This window comes from Megalobrama amblycephala, linkage group LG8 (genome assembly GCF_018812025.1).
Source record: "Megalobrama amblycephala isolate DHTTF-2021 linkage group LG8, ASM1881202v1, whole genome shotgun sequence".
Classification (NCBI taxonomy): Eukaryota; Metazoa; Chordata; class Actinopteri; order Cypriniformes; family Xenocyprididae; genus Megalobrama; species Megalobrama amblycephala.
Genome location: NC_063051.1, coordinates 3,410,805 through 3,425,821, shown reverse-complemented (window position 1 = coordinate 3,425,821; position 15,017 = coordinate 3,410,805). Strand labels below are relative to the sequence as shown.

At 42.5% G+C, this 15,017-nt stretch overlaps 1 protein-coding gene across 10 annotated transcripts; it reads right to left on the bottom strand.

Moving 5' to 3' along the window:
• Positions 1-3,515: 3,515 nt before the first annotated feature.
• On the bottom strand, positions 3,516-14,495 carry ddx3xb (DEAD-box helicase 3 X-linked b). 10 transcript variants are annotated; one of them, XM_048198752.1, is made up of 20 exons: positions 14,157-14,495; positions 13,152-13,200; positions 12,815-12,862; positions 12,087-12,143; positions 11,466-11,660; positions 11,231-11,363; positions 11,011-11,118; positions 9,853-9,952; positions 9,633-9,768; positions 9,459-9,556; positions 9,267-9,365; positions 9,018-9,178; positions 8,779-8,923; positions 8,550-8,694; positions 7,810-7,860; positions 7,127-7,308; positions 6,928-7,045; positions 6,659-6,812; positions 6,455-6,582; positions 3,516-6,325 (listed from the first exon to the last, which is right to left on the bottom strand). In XM_048198752.1, the coding sequence occupies exons 1-20, from the start codon at positions 14,199-14,201 to the stop codon at positions 6,252-6,254; spliced, it is 2,226 nt and encodes a 741-aa protein (XP_048054709.1). In that variant the 5' UTR covers positions 14,202-14,495; the 3' UTR covers positions 3,516-6,251. The 10 variants fall into 10 exon arrangements, with proteins under 10 accessions (XP_048054709.1, XP_048054711.1, XP_048054710.1 ...); XM_048198754.1 differs by having other exon boundaries at positions 11,514-11,660; XM_048198753.1 differs by having other exon boundaries at positions 12,087-12,140.
• Between the last annotated feature and the right edge of the window lie 522 nt (positions 14,496-15,017).

Here is a 15,017-nt window from a genome sequence, read left to right as displayed (position 1 = left end):
ACATGCTAACGAAACATTTAGAAAGACGATTTACAAATATCAGTAAAAATATCATGATATCATGGATCATGTCAGTTATTATTGCTCCATCTGCCATTTTTCGCTATTGTTCTTGCTTGCTTACCTAGTCTGATGATTCAGCTGTGCACAGATCCAGACGTTAATACTGGCTGCCCTTGTCTAATGCCTTGAACATGGGCTGGCATATGCAAATATTGGGGGGCGTACATATTAATGATCCCGACTGTTACGTAACAGTCGGTGTTATGTTGAGATTCGCCTGTTCTTCGGTGGTCTTTTAAACAAATGAGATTTACATAAGAAGGAGGAAACAATGGAGTTTGAGACTCACTGTATGTCATTTCCATGTACTGAACTCTCGTTATTCAACTATGCCGAGGTAAATTCAATTTTTGAATCTAGGGAACCTTTAACTAATCCACAACCATAAACTAGCCCCTATTTATTTATACTCTAGCTTGTGCATTAAGTTTACTTTAAACCTGGCATTGTGTAACTGTGAATATTGTTGGTTTTTATGACAAACTGCTTCTTGTTTGTAAATGAGAAGAAGTGGCTGGTGTTGTGAAACAAGACCAGTTTTGGGCAAGCTACTCAAAAATGTCTAATATACCAGCTACTTCTCCAAAATGCTTCAGAGATAAAAGCTAATTACACTACAAGGTAATTTGATTGAATACATGATCCAAAAAAAAAAAAAATCTCCAAAAGAAGTATTATTACCATAAAAGGAAATAATTAGTCGACCATAATTGGTACATCAGATGGTTTTACCATGATACTTCTATATCATGCTACTCAAATTAACGTACCACGGTATAAGATACTTCAATGTGGTTCAAAGAATACCATAGTATATGTAAAAAACAAACAAACATGGTACTGATGATACATTGCTTATTATATGTCCAAAAAGCATGTAAACAATGCTGTGTGCCGTTTCGTGTTTTGATTTTGTTTGGAAAATGTCTTACCAGAGTTACAATCTTCATCACCGGCAAACGACACAATTCAGTCCAGTTTTCAATGGTTCGTAGGTAAATAATACACTTTATCCAGCGCGTTTTTGTACTTTGTGTTCATTTTGCGTGATGGTTTAACCGATTTAGACGGTTTAGTAGTTTGTCCGATTCTTTAACAGACTCAAACGAGTGAATCATTGTCCAGTCAGGCTTTGCGGTTTAAACAACCATGAGACACGATCAGAGAAATATTGACAGAAATACTAAATGTTGAGTATAAATTGTTTTTCAAAAAGTTTTTCAAGTTCATAAATATACGTTGCTCACGTCGTTCACGCTCGTGCGTAGAAAAGCGCGCGCAGAATTGGCGCGCTTTTCTAGGGTGAGGTAAGGCGTTTATTTTTCCTAATTATATCATTTAAATTCAAACCAATTCAGATTACATTCATTCAAAAGTTACCAAAGTAATATTTAGCTATATCATAACATTGAGATGAAGGTTAATACTTTTAGTCAGAAGAAAACCGGGTGATGTTTCACACAATTATCTAACCTTGACTTGAGCTTTTAACAGCTAGTTATAAATTAGTGTTAACCCGGTTCAGTTCTATCTGATGAGATACATGTTACTGCCAAGTCCTTCTTTCGAGGGTCAACGTTTTGTCAGTACAAATGTACTGAAGACTAAACTAAATCCCAGAGTCTTAGAAATACCAGCTTCTTAAGGGCCATTATTCAGGCAAACATGTGGGACAAATGTGATGCATTAAAGCTGAAAATTAATGCTGTAAATTACTTAAAGAGAAAAATAGTGTTTGAAATATATGGGTTTTGGTGGTGGATTACTTTTAATAATGGATGGACTTTTTTGGGCTTCAAAATCTCGGGTACCATTCAATCCCATTATAAAGTTTGGAAGAGCCATGATATTTTTAAATATAACTCGGATTGTGTTTGGCTGAAAGAAGAAAGTCATATCTATCTTGAAATGGAGTAAATTATGGGTTAATTTTCATTTTTGGGTGAACTATCCCTTTAAATCTAGTCCCAGACTAAAATCCATGTTGTTGAGCTGTTTTAACAGAAAGCAACTTGCACTAACATAATATCTTAAAATATGTCAGTGCCATTGTTTTGTCTCAAGATGCACACCATCTTTTTTTCTAAAGCACATTTCTAAAAGCTACTTAAATGCCCTAATTGAACTAAAGCCTAATCCTGGCTTAATCTAAACCCTGTCTGTGAAAATAGGCCATTGTGACTAAAATGAAAGTCACTTAATACTAACTTCTTGTTTATTAAATTGGTGTATAAAATCAATATCACATTTGCAATCACACAGATATTTAGAAGGGAAAAAATGGCACTCTTTGTGTGACTGCTTAACTATATCATAGACATACTTATAAAGGGGCATTTTTACTGCATTTTAGATTCAAGTCTAACCTAAACCTATATATGTATGCGTTGACTCTCTAGGCGCGGTTTTGTTTGGTTTTTGCAAAGTGAGGGACAATGTCACATCACACATTGTTAAAACAACAATTATGATATTATTGTAGATATACACATTTCACACCCATAGATATAAACCAAGTAATATTAAAAGTCTCCCACTTTCTGTGATTTTTCAATGCAAGACTTGCAAGACAGAATACTAAAAAAAACACTGATTAAAGGGGTGTTTGATTATGATTTTACTTTAACTTTAGTTAGTGTGTAATGTTTCTGTTTGAGCATAAACATCTGCAAAGTTACGACACTCAAAGTTCAATGCAAAGAGAGATTTTCTATTACAGAATTCTGTTTAAGGACTACAACTTGCTAACCCCAAAATTTACATAAACCCCACCCCCGAGAACACTCAACAAAGGGGGCGGGGCCATGTTGGGCTGCTTTAGAGAAGAGGAAGAGTTGTTGTAGTAGAGTGTTGTTGTCATGCCGTCATTTTACGCTGGACTGCTTCACAAACGAGGGTCAATTCAACACAAAAGATGAACATGACGGCACATGCTAGTGGATGAGTTGAATCAACTCCACAGCAACTACATCAATTTATCCACTAACCATTCAGAAACGTCTAAAAGTTGTAACTTCTTCCTGAGTCTCTCCATCAGTGTCGACTCCGGTTTGAACGATGTAAGGCTGAACACTTTCCTCATTTTGGCTGCGTGAGATTCTCCAGCTTTGTTGTTGTTGTTGAGCTGTTAAAGCTCCGCCCTCTTCTGGAAAGCAGAGCTCATTTGCATTTAAAGGGACACACACAAAAACAGCGTGTTTTTGCTCACACAAATTGGGTAAATTTGACAAGCTATAATAAAGGATCTGTGGGGTATTTTGAGCTGAAACGTCACACACACATTCTGGAGACACCAGAAACTGATAAAGGGGCATTATAGGTCCACCTTAAGAAAGGCAATTTGCCCTCTGGTCTTGAAATGACACTGTTCATTTTTGGATGAACTATTCCTTTAACATAATAGCAGGTTTTTAAGCATTCAGTCAGGTAAAAAGCAAAAGACACATGAGAAGTTTCTGTATTTGCAATTGCCAACTTTAATTTGGTAAAATCATACGATAAACACACATCTCATTTTTCGTGCAGTGCACAGCCTCTAAACTAGTACATAAAGCAAATACTCTAACTCTAAGGGCTCCGGTGATGTTCTCTCACATGATTTGGTAAATTAAAAGCCTTTCATTTCATGCTTTCAACACCACCTTGACTGCTTCTGTAATTAAGACTGAATTTTTCAGCCAAACCTGTCAGAGAACACCACCGCCATAGCCCAATATGCAAATGCAACAATAGAGAATAACCACATGTTTTTGTTACTTAAGATTGCCGTGTGCCAGACATTCACTGGGGGTAAAGACACAAATAAAAAAAATAAATACCGGAAAACAAAAACAAACAAACAAAAAACAACTGGAGAATCTGAACACTTTGCACTGATACACATTTACAAAAATATTTCTGTAACTTTTTCCAAACCTTGGCATGGTTGTTTAGCATTCAAATTGTGGCTGCCAATTCAGAGTTCGATTGATCGGATTGAAACGTTTAGTCAGCGAGACAATTACAGATGCGAATTTTGGCGGAGTCCAAAATGACCTTAAACATTAAAAAGCTCACACTACCCCGAAAAATATAAATTTCACGCATACGGGTGACATTCAACATTCAAGTGCCAGTGTTTTTGTACTGTCTTTTGGTCAAGTTACTTGAAACTATCACTTTTAGGCTTATAAAAATAAATATTTCTCAAAAATGCTTAATAAATTACACAAACTAGCAGCAAAAGTAGAATCTAGTAATCTGTGCAAATAGCTAAATTCCCCACTGCTAATCCCCCTGGTCCCAAATCAATCCTGGTTAACTATTGGAGAACCCTTCCCCTTTTGTAAACAAGCTGCGTTTTCACAATCTTCACACACAATATTTGGAAGCTTAAGGACACGCACTCAAGACATTTATATAAAACCCTAGATGTGCAATAAAACAACTTTTGTAAAACTTGATGGGCGTAACACAGAAGGGCCAAAAGTAGCACCACTGCTATCAAGTTACCACAATACTGTCAATGCATCTGCTTCAGGTCACCTTTTTCAAATTCATGTCGAAAGGCACAACACGCTTGAGTAAATCTATTGCACTTCAGTTAAACACATCCCACTCACCCTCATCAGACAGGCACGCCGCCGGCTCGCCCGCCGAGCGCAGCCGCGGTAACGTGCGACAAAGGATGCATGGGAATTTGAAAGAAACCTGCCTTTGGCCAGGGATGCCACGGAAACCTCCTCCACTACAAACCAACCAATAAGAGTCTGGTTCTACACTAAAGCCACACCCCTGCAGCTCGTGTGGTGCGGTTTCCCGTCGTGTACGCTGAATTCTACTGACCCCAGTAGTCCTCGCTAAAACCTGGGGGATACGAGGGAGCCGTGTAAAGCCGAGGATGTCTTTCGGAATTCAACGCAGCTTGAAAAAGAGAGAGAAAATAAAAAAGTGAACGAATGTTACTTGTAACGAACGTAAAAGCCTGCTGCAGAAATCGATTTGAAAATCTCCTTGACCAAAAAACAAGAACACTAGCATGCGGATTTCTTCAGAGACGAGCTGGGCTTTCAGGGCCAGTCCGCTCTGACATCGTGGTCCTAGAGTAGCCATTTGAACTTTCACTATGGAAGTTGCCACAAGCCTACCATTATCAACTTCAAGAATGGTTTTTGAAGGAAGAAAACGAAATTAATCCAATTGCTACCTCCATAATATTTAAGAAAGGAAAACAAACAAAAAAAAAACAAAAACAAAATGTAAATCCAACACCACTAAACAGCCAGTGTGTGGTACCGAAACTAGCTGCCTCAATGGTAGAGTTACACAGCGGAGTGGCGGGAGGCAGACATGGTTCATCACAACAATGAAATTTAAGAGAATATATACTGGAATGGCTTGGTTTCTTTTCTCAGAAGACTACTGTCTCTAATAGATACCTCTCCAGGATAGAGTGAGCAAGATCTTTTCCTTCCAACATTCAATATTTTAATTCCCTTGCGATACGGTTTTACCACACAAGAGGGTAACAAGCCAATTTGGGGGAGGGGGTGGGTGGGGGGAGGTTGGAGGGGGTCAGGCCTCTGTGACACCAGCACTGGTGACCCCATTAGAAATTTCAGTTCAAAATGAGGTTGTGACAGACCATCCCAGAGTTTGCCAAGGTTTGATTACATCCAAGCTTATTTTGTTATACCATCCAAAACAAAAAGTCATTTGGGGGAGAAAACGAAAAAAAAAAAAAAGAAAAAAGAAAAAGGGGGAAACAATTTGTCAGCCAGACATTTAAAAAGGAAAAGAAAAAAAACAAAACACAGCGATTATAAATTTAAAGGCACAGTACATTAACAAACAAATGATTCTCATTTAGTATAAAGAAATGAGATGTAGTGGAAAACTAGAGTCCAAGAATCTAAAGCAAACTTCTGCCTCCATTCCCCCCTTCAGTATGGTCGAGCACATCGTGAGACTGCTTCCTGCTACGGTCAAACCTTCAGTTGTCCTGGCATCCCCGCATCCCATGGAGTCAAAGCCTCTCCGGATGTGGTCAGAGAATCACAGCTGGTAATGTACTGCAAAGTTCTTCAAAGCTACACAGGGTATATAGTCTGGCTATGGTACATGTGGTTTCCATTCAGTGAGTTTGGCATGGTGATCCACTGTAATCGTGGGGAGTGGGTGGGGGGGGTGAAGAGGTGAAGGAAGGAGTCTTAGTTTCCCCACCAGTCCACCTGGGAATAGTTTCCTCCATAGCCATCACTGCTGTAGAAGTTACCAAAGCCACCTGAGGACCAAAAACAGTTTAAAGACACACTCAAGACCTGCCGTCACGCAACTAGACTGGAAAGTATATTCGAGTTTAAGCAAAGGGGGAAAAGCCACGAGGCCCCTCCCGAGAGAAACCGACCCTTACCACCGCCAAATCCACGGTTTCCACCACCATGGCCCCCGGTGCTACGGCCACCGCGACTTCCGAAGCCTCCGCTGCTGGGGTTGCTACTGGTCTGACGGTAGTCTCTGGCGCCAAAACCACCAGAAAACCTGAGAAACACCAAATCATTTTAATGGGGCTGCCCGGGGGATGATCATAAAATAAAAATCAGAAAAAACCCCTCACCTCTTGGAGCGCCCACGGCTGCTACTCTTGTGCTGGTGCTCATATGCCAAGCTCTCCAGCCAGGATGGTACTTCCTGTTTGGCCTCCACCAAGATGTCCAGCAGGTCCTTGGTGATGTTGCCATTCTTATCATTGAAGAATGATGTCGCAAGACCTGTGATGACCCAACAACAGAACTGAATTGCAACTGGGAACTTTGTGCACTACACAGCAGATGAACGCTCCATTACACACTACAGCGAGCGCATCAATGCGGTCATAGCAATTACCAAGGTTGCCCACACGACCCGTACGGCCAATGCGGTGGACGTACTCCTCAATGTCACTGGGCAGGTCAAAGTTAATGACGTGCTTCACATTGGAGATGTCCAGACCACGAGCAGCCACCTGCGAAACAGAAGAGTTTCAGACCTGCACCAAAACATACCAACGATTTAACAAACGAACGGAGGAAAGAGAGCTGCGTACAGCTGTGGCGACTAAGATGGGGCATCTTCCAGAACGGAACTGGTGGAGGGCTTCCTCACGGTCTCTCTGAGAACGGTCGCCATGGATACTGGTGCAGGCATAGCCTTCACGGTACAGGAAGTCCTCAAGAGCGTCGGCTCCCTTTTTGGTCTCAACAAACACCAAAGTCAGAGACTCTTTACCTAATGGATGAGAAGACCACAATGAGCATCTGACATCTTAACACTTCAGTATGAGAAGCAGCTAATGAATGGCAACATACGGCAAACAGGAAGTGACAAGCATTTGGATCTCATAGAAGTGAACTATGTTAAATTTAAAAGGCTACTGTAATCAAAGCCAATGCTGAACCACAGTGTGCCGTCCTGCTAAACGCAACAGCAGTCTTATGACTTTACAGTTCAACATTGTGTGGCTGCGTGACACTTCATGCACAGATCCAGCCGCAGGAATGAACCACTGGAAAGGAGCATGACGACTTCCAAAGAAAAATCAGGTGGGGTGGGGGGGGGACATTAAGTAAAATTGTACATCAAATAAAAATCCTAACACCATATGAGAACTAGATCTCATTTGACATGGCGGAGGGGTTGGAAAACAAACAATGTTCAAGCAAAATGAAGACGTGAGATGAGACTTGCATTTGTTCCACTTCCAGTGGAGTGATAAACGTCTCTACTCACCAGGTTTTTCTACGTTCTCCCCCGTATTGTCCTGAACCTCACTCGGAATAACTAAATAGAATCAGACCTTATGATGAGCTTCAACAAATATCAGTTTCATTGGTATACATGGGTTCAGATGAAGCTCTCTACTGCACTATGGGAGGACTGCTACAGAACATCTGCACGGTTAATTGAGAAGTATCTGAAGAGATCTTAATATTCAGTAAAATTATTGTTCTGTCTGCACTGACACTATTGGATGAACTGAACTGAGCTGGACGACACTTTTCTGCAGAGCTACTTTATAGATGAACTGAACAGTTATTGAACTAAAATTAATCAACTCTGAACTGACTTTAACTTAATGACTTTACTATTGTCTTTTCAGAGCTGCGTTAGCAGAGTTACCGAATCGTTATTGTCCTGTTTATCACTGTGAAGCACCTTTGTATAAAGCGCTATATAAATATAGGTATCTTGATCTATAGCTAGCTCACTGAGTCTAAATTTCACGTTTAGAGGGCCATTTTAAAAAGGAAATTCTCTTTTCACACTGTACTCAACCCCTATAGACCTCAGAGTGACATCAACCTGAAGATTACTTCAGTCAGCTCACAAAACAAGCTAATTTTATCTCAAATACGACACACTCTGTGTGAAGAGCATGTGCCATCATGGTCACACTGAAACTGACCACAAACACAAACAAAAATCTGAATACTGTTGAGTGTTCAGGGGCCATTTAGAGACAAATGTACCTGTGGCATTGAGCAAGTCAAGCAGGAAGGACCTCTTGTCATTTTCTTCAACCCACACCACCTTCTGGGTGATGTTCTCAGAGGTGGAACCAACCCTGCCCACAGCCAGGAAGATGTACTCCTCCAGGAAGTCACGAGCCAAGATCTAACAGACATCAAAACGCTCTTCAGATCTCTAAATGTCCACAAAACGGTATAAGCCTGTAAAATAAGACATCATGAAACTCACCTGGATCTCCTTGGGGAAGGTGGCACTGAACATCATGGTCTGTCGAAGCCCTTTAGGGGGCATGGTGTCCTGCTCGACAATACGGCGAATCTGTGGCTCAAAGCCCATGTCCAACATCCTGTCGGCTTCATCCAGCACCAAGTAACTAATGACACAAACACAGCTCATGGTCAAGCCACAAAGAGGAACTACGTGAAAAGATGACCCATTCTTAGAGGGGGTGAAATGGGCACACATACTTGCAGTAGTCCAGGCCAATCTTGCCTCTCTCCATCATGTCCACCAGACGCCCAGGCGTGGCCACCAGCAGATGGCAGCCTCTCTCTAGTTCACGAATCTGCTGACCAATGTCAGCGCCTCCATACACCACACAGGGCCGTACATGAGAGCGATAAGCAAACTAAAGGGATGGGAGAAGAAACACCTCAAGGTTTAAATGCATTTCAACTGATTAATCGAACGAGATCGTGTTTTGGTGAGGTTGTTACCTTCCGGGCCTCATCGTAGATCTGGAGAGCCAGTTCCCTTGTTGGGGCCAAAACCAGAGAAATGGGATACTGCTTACGGCGGCCATATTTCCCATTTTCCTAAGGACACGAACACACCCAGTTAAGATACGCGACAAGGGCAGAGAGCCATTTCTATATCTATTCCCAGACAAACAGACAGGAAAGTAGTACCTGTGCACTGTTCTTCATGGCCTGCAGCGCCTCTCCTGGTCCCTCGGTGTATATCTGGCTCAGCACTGGTAACAGGAAGGCTGCAGTCTTCCCAGAACCTAGTTAAAGTGACAAAATGTCATTCAAGCTTTACGTACCATACACACATGCAGAAAACACAAGATGATGTCTTACCTGTCTGTGCGCACGCCATCAGGTCTCTCTTGGACTTGATGATGGGAATAGCGTACTTCTGGACAGGAGTCGGCCGTGTGTAGCGGCTCAGCGCTATATTACCCATAATGATCTCTCCCATCTCTAAATCATGGAACTGTCACCAAAACACAAAGCTGTTGAATTAAAAGCTATTCGTTTGCAATTCAACTCCACAAGAGATCTATATTAGGCAGCTCACACTCTCAATGTGTTGTGGACAGTTGTGGCCTGTGGCTTCAACAGGAATGTCGTCATATTTTTCAAAGTTAATCCCCGTGTTGCTTGCAGAGAACAGCTCACTGAAGAAAACAGGAAAAACAAGTGTCAGGCAAAACACCACTTTGGATTTAAACCATATGAAACCTCCCGTTCAGATAAACGAACGCGTTTACATGATTAACACGCATGAACGGCACCACAACTACATCAGCTGCTCTTTATTTTTGATTTTTTTTTTGTTCAACAGGAATTTTTTTTAGGATTAGGGAAGTAGGAACACCTTCACAGCAGGGCTTAAAAACGGGGGAAAAATTCAATCAGGTAAATAAAGAACTGCTTCTTTGAATAAGTACAGCATTTTCTTTACTGAAAGCACGACGTGTGTAAAGGCTGATGTTTTATGTATTTGAAGAGCGTCAGTCTGATATTTATCTAGTCCTCGTCAATACAGCCTGTGCGAAACACTGTTTATTATAACAAGCTTTTGGTCAAATATATTAAACAGTAAAAACTGACTGCCTACATAGAGTTAATTCTGTGTAATCTGTAAGTCGATAATGTAATGCGATGCACTTACTGCCTCAGATTCGACCGTCCTAATGACAGACAAAATAAATCTCAGAAATCCGCTGGTGAAACACCTCGTAACTCCATTTGAGCTTGATTGTGGGAAAACGTTAATGATACAACACATGCAACTGTCTGACCTTACATAAAGCCACAACACGAACTTTGACAACAAGGTATTTAATCATAAAAAAAAAAAAAAAAAAAAAAAAAAAAAAAAAAAAAACACCCTCAATAGCAGCGGTTCTACACCAACCTGTGTTTTCGCTGGTTTCAAAACACCACGCTGGATATAACCTGCCATGGTGACATCCTCGGATAAACTCCCGAGATCCAGCAGCTAATGCCAGCGACTTACCAATGACGACTTGACAGCTGAGCGCGGGATTTCACTCGCGCTGGACACGTCAGTCACATTTGCGTAGACCATGCTATTTTAATTCATGATTGGTTAACTGCCAAATTAAAATCTTAAGCAGAACGACTTCATGTTCTTAAGATTTTGTTCATTTCCGTTTTTTGTTTTCGTTCCTTGAACCGGATCAGAGCCCTGGTTCACAGCAACACTCACTGTTCCTGACGCTCATTGGGAGGCAGCGGTTTGGACCAATCTTCATCGTCCCTGGAGTCCTCGACCCATCGGCTGTTTCCACCGCCACCAAAACCGCCACGCTCATACCTGTCAAGCACAGCGCTGCTTTAGCTAAAGCCGGGAGCTATAGAGACTTCCGTCACATGTTAAGAGTTCATTCTATAAACAAAGTAAACAAAGAAGAAGCAGCAAGCCATACCTCCCCCTGGAAGAAGATCCGCGGTCATTGAAGAAAGAGGACTTGCCCCTGTCAGAGCGTCCGCCGAAGCTGTTGTAGGCAGCGTCTTTTGGGGTGTTCCACCCACCTCCATCTTTGTTGTCATAAGCAAACCCTAACAAAGACAGAACGATTCACATCAAAACAAAGCAGTAATGGACGTCATGTAGTCGAGCAGGAAAGCCAGCTTTCTCCGACGTATGGCGGAGACACCTGCCTGCACTCGGCATTGGCTGGATGGGGTTGTAAGAGCCACTGGTTTTACCCCTGAAGCCTCCTCTTCCTCCGCGGTCGTTGCGCACGGGGCCGCGGCCACCAAAACCGTTGCCTCCATTCATGCGGGTGTCACGGCCATCGTGGTAGCCGTTCACGAAGCCATTGCTGCGTCCGTTGTCCCATCCTCCGGGAGAATCTGTGAGAGCGGGAGAGGCTGGGGGTTATTTAACACGCATGCGCTAGAAAGGTCTTTAGACGGCCTTTAGATGGAGTGGAGCTTTCTGGGGGTGGACAGTCAAATGCAAAGCAGTTAGTCAGGGGATGAACTCCCACTCGGGCCTTAGATAGGCAGCCTGAGACCATTCTTCATGACTGCATCGAAATTGGTTGCAAATTGCAGAATATTAAAGCAAAGCAATTATGTCCCCCTCATCTCAGCGGGGTCTTTAAGCGAAAGTGATCTTTAAAGTCTGTGGACAACATCTGCAATATTGTTTGGCAAAACGTCCAGTTAGTTACGATTCCAAGCGTGTGCTGAGAATTAATCGTGGAATCATGCATATTTGAGCATTTTTCCCCTCAAAGTTTCTCTTTAGCCAAGGCTGTCATAATAGAAACTTACAGCTCCTTCCTGGTGCCACTGAGTAACCGCTCTGTCTACCAGAGGAATAAGCTCCTGCTAAAAGAAAAAACGTATCGTCAGGAGGGTGCTGGGCCAAACAGCCTCGTCACAAGGATAAGACTAAAGGTCAAGGAGCATCTCAACGGAAACCCAAACCGCAGAGTCACGGCCAGTACGTTTCAGACAAGCTTTGGTTGAATTTCAGAAGCACATTTTTAGCTTTACATGCCTGAATAATGACCACACGTGTCACTGGACAAAACATGGAGGGGGGGGGGATAAAATGATCCAGAAGTGCCAGTGGAAAACCACTTGGTTTAGGATGTGTACTGAACGAGTGCAACGACATGCACATAGAAAGTGGATCTACGAGACGACGCCAGCAGTGCGCTGACACCTGACAGAAGCAAGCAGAGAACCAGACAGACAAACATCCTACAGACACGCTGAGCCACGAATATAAAAACATGGTGGCTTTAAATGTTACACAATTACAAATTTTCCACTAAATTGATATTTTGTAAGGGCTAAAGGTCCGTTCACACAAAGAACAACTATATTAGCATCGACACGAGCTCACGATAACATTCATTACAACATTTTTCTCATTCAGCAATTGGAAAATAATTCTGAACATGATTCCAATGCTATAGTTTTTTTACATTTAGAGTGACTTTCAAACTATCATTTAGTTTTTGTTCTAGGTGTGAAGCAGCAGGTGTACGTACCATTTTTGGAAGCTTCTTTGTTCCTTAAATGAGGTGGAATGTAACGCCCTGGTGAAGAACAGACTTTGTTAGCATGGCAAACACACAACATCACTTCATCTAGAGCGGTGTTTCTCAACCCTGGTCCTGGAGGACCCCCAACACTGCAGGTTTTGAAAGTCTCCTCTGTCTGACACTCATTTCAGGTAGTGGAGTTTCTTCTAATGAGCTGATGAGTTGAATCAGGCGTGTTTAATTAGGGAGAAAGACAAAACCTGCAGTGTTGGGGGGTCCTTCAGGACCAGGGTTGAGAAACACTGATCTAGAGCTTCAGCGGCACTATTGAACAGATACTCACTTCCGGTGACTCCTTGAACATCAGCGGAGTTCAAGTCTAGGGCAGCGAGCTGAAACAGAAACGAGATCATGTTGGACAGAGTCGATATGATGAAGAGGGCAGAAAACCTTAAAAACCTGAACGGGGTCACTGAGGAGCAGAAACCAGCGGCGCTTCCACCGGAGGGCGCGCGAGAGCTCGAGCTGCTGTAGTTCCTACAAAAGATCACGGAGATTTTATCCAAACCTTCTGCATTCGTCAGTAATTTACAATCTACCTAAAATCTGTAAATCACGCCAACCCTTCCTGCGGTATAAGTTTAAACTTAAATAAATCTTAAAGCTACATTGACGAACTGATAAATACTGTCATATACAAATAAAACAAAAACCTGAGGTAAAAAATAAATAAAAGCCAACTGTCGTTGAGTGTAAATTAGGTCACCGACATTTACAACTAAACAGTTTATTGACTAATATTTACTTGTCAAATAATATTAAGAGGTTGTTTAAGATTCGGAGCGGCTGTTTCAGTCGAGATATTCGTGTCCGTTTGGGTTCATCCAAACAATAAAAAAATAAAATCGTTTCAATTAAGACACGAAATGACGGCAAATATACAAATCTGATCGCAAATACAGTGAAATGGAGAGCTGGTCAAACAAAGGGCCAGAAGAACCAAAATAACAGGCCCGAATGTCACAGAGGATCCACCGGCTTAAAGTTTGCCTCGCTGTATTTATATTTGAACGCGATCATAAACTACACGAACATCTCCATCTGAAGCCCTTCCGACACACGCCAGCCTCCCGAACCCCTTTAACTGAAGCATCGCACGGACACCGCGATCAAACGCAGCCGCGCGTGACAAACAAACGCGCCGCGTTCCGACGCGCCGCAGCTCCGCCATCATCCGCTCATCTACAGCAGCTCCTCCATCTTAAACACGCAGCGCCGCTTTACAACTTCATCCGCCCGCCGGCAGAGGCGAAAACTGGCCCAAACCCCGCTGTCGACCCCGACTCACCTGCTGGTCTAGACCGTGTACATTTTCGACGGCCACATGACTCATAACTAACGGGTAGTGAAGGTTGATCTCGCGTAAAAACGGGTTTCTTTGTTTGCCGGTATGTTGCTCGTGCTCGCGCCGCTGCCGTGTCCTGCGATTCCCGTCGACGGTCGGTCAAACTGTGACTCTGAGAAAGGAAAGAAAAACTGCTGACTCCAAAACGTAAACGTTGCTTTAAAATAAAACGTGTCTGTTTTAATGTTCGTCCGTGTAGCTGCGCGTCGACGATAGTCGGAACTCGAGCTGCGCGTCTTTCTCAATCTGAGGGTGAAATAAGAGCGCAGCGGAAACCGCGTCATTTTATTGGTCGACGCGAGCCGACAGGAGTCACCACGTGACGCGTTCACGCGAGACTTTGAGGAGCGACGCCACTTTGAGCTGTTTACAATAGTGAATGTGGCCTAGAGGAGATGAACTGGCGTTTTGCAGTTTATCTCCATATTATGTCGGATATTTATCGTTTTGTCTCATAAAAGTCCCTCTTTACAAGCGCGCGACCGTACTCGTGTCCCTCTTGAGCTTCAGGAATACATTCATGAACTAATTACACCTTTGAATGCAATAAAAGCTACATAAATGTAAATATAATGTTGCTTTTCTTCCATTCTAATGCATTTCTATGCTAGTATCAGCGAGTTTCCCATCAGAGCATCTGCAGTGGATCAGATCAGACACGTGATGTGGGGTCAGAGAGGATCATCACAGCTTTCATACCTGGAGAGAAACAGAAAGAGCCATCCTATCCAGTCTTTTAATGAAGCACTTTCACGTTTATTACTGCTGAACTCTTTGAAATGAGGGTCAAAAGCATTAAATGCT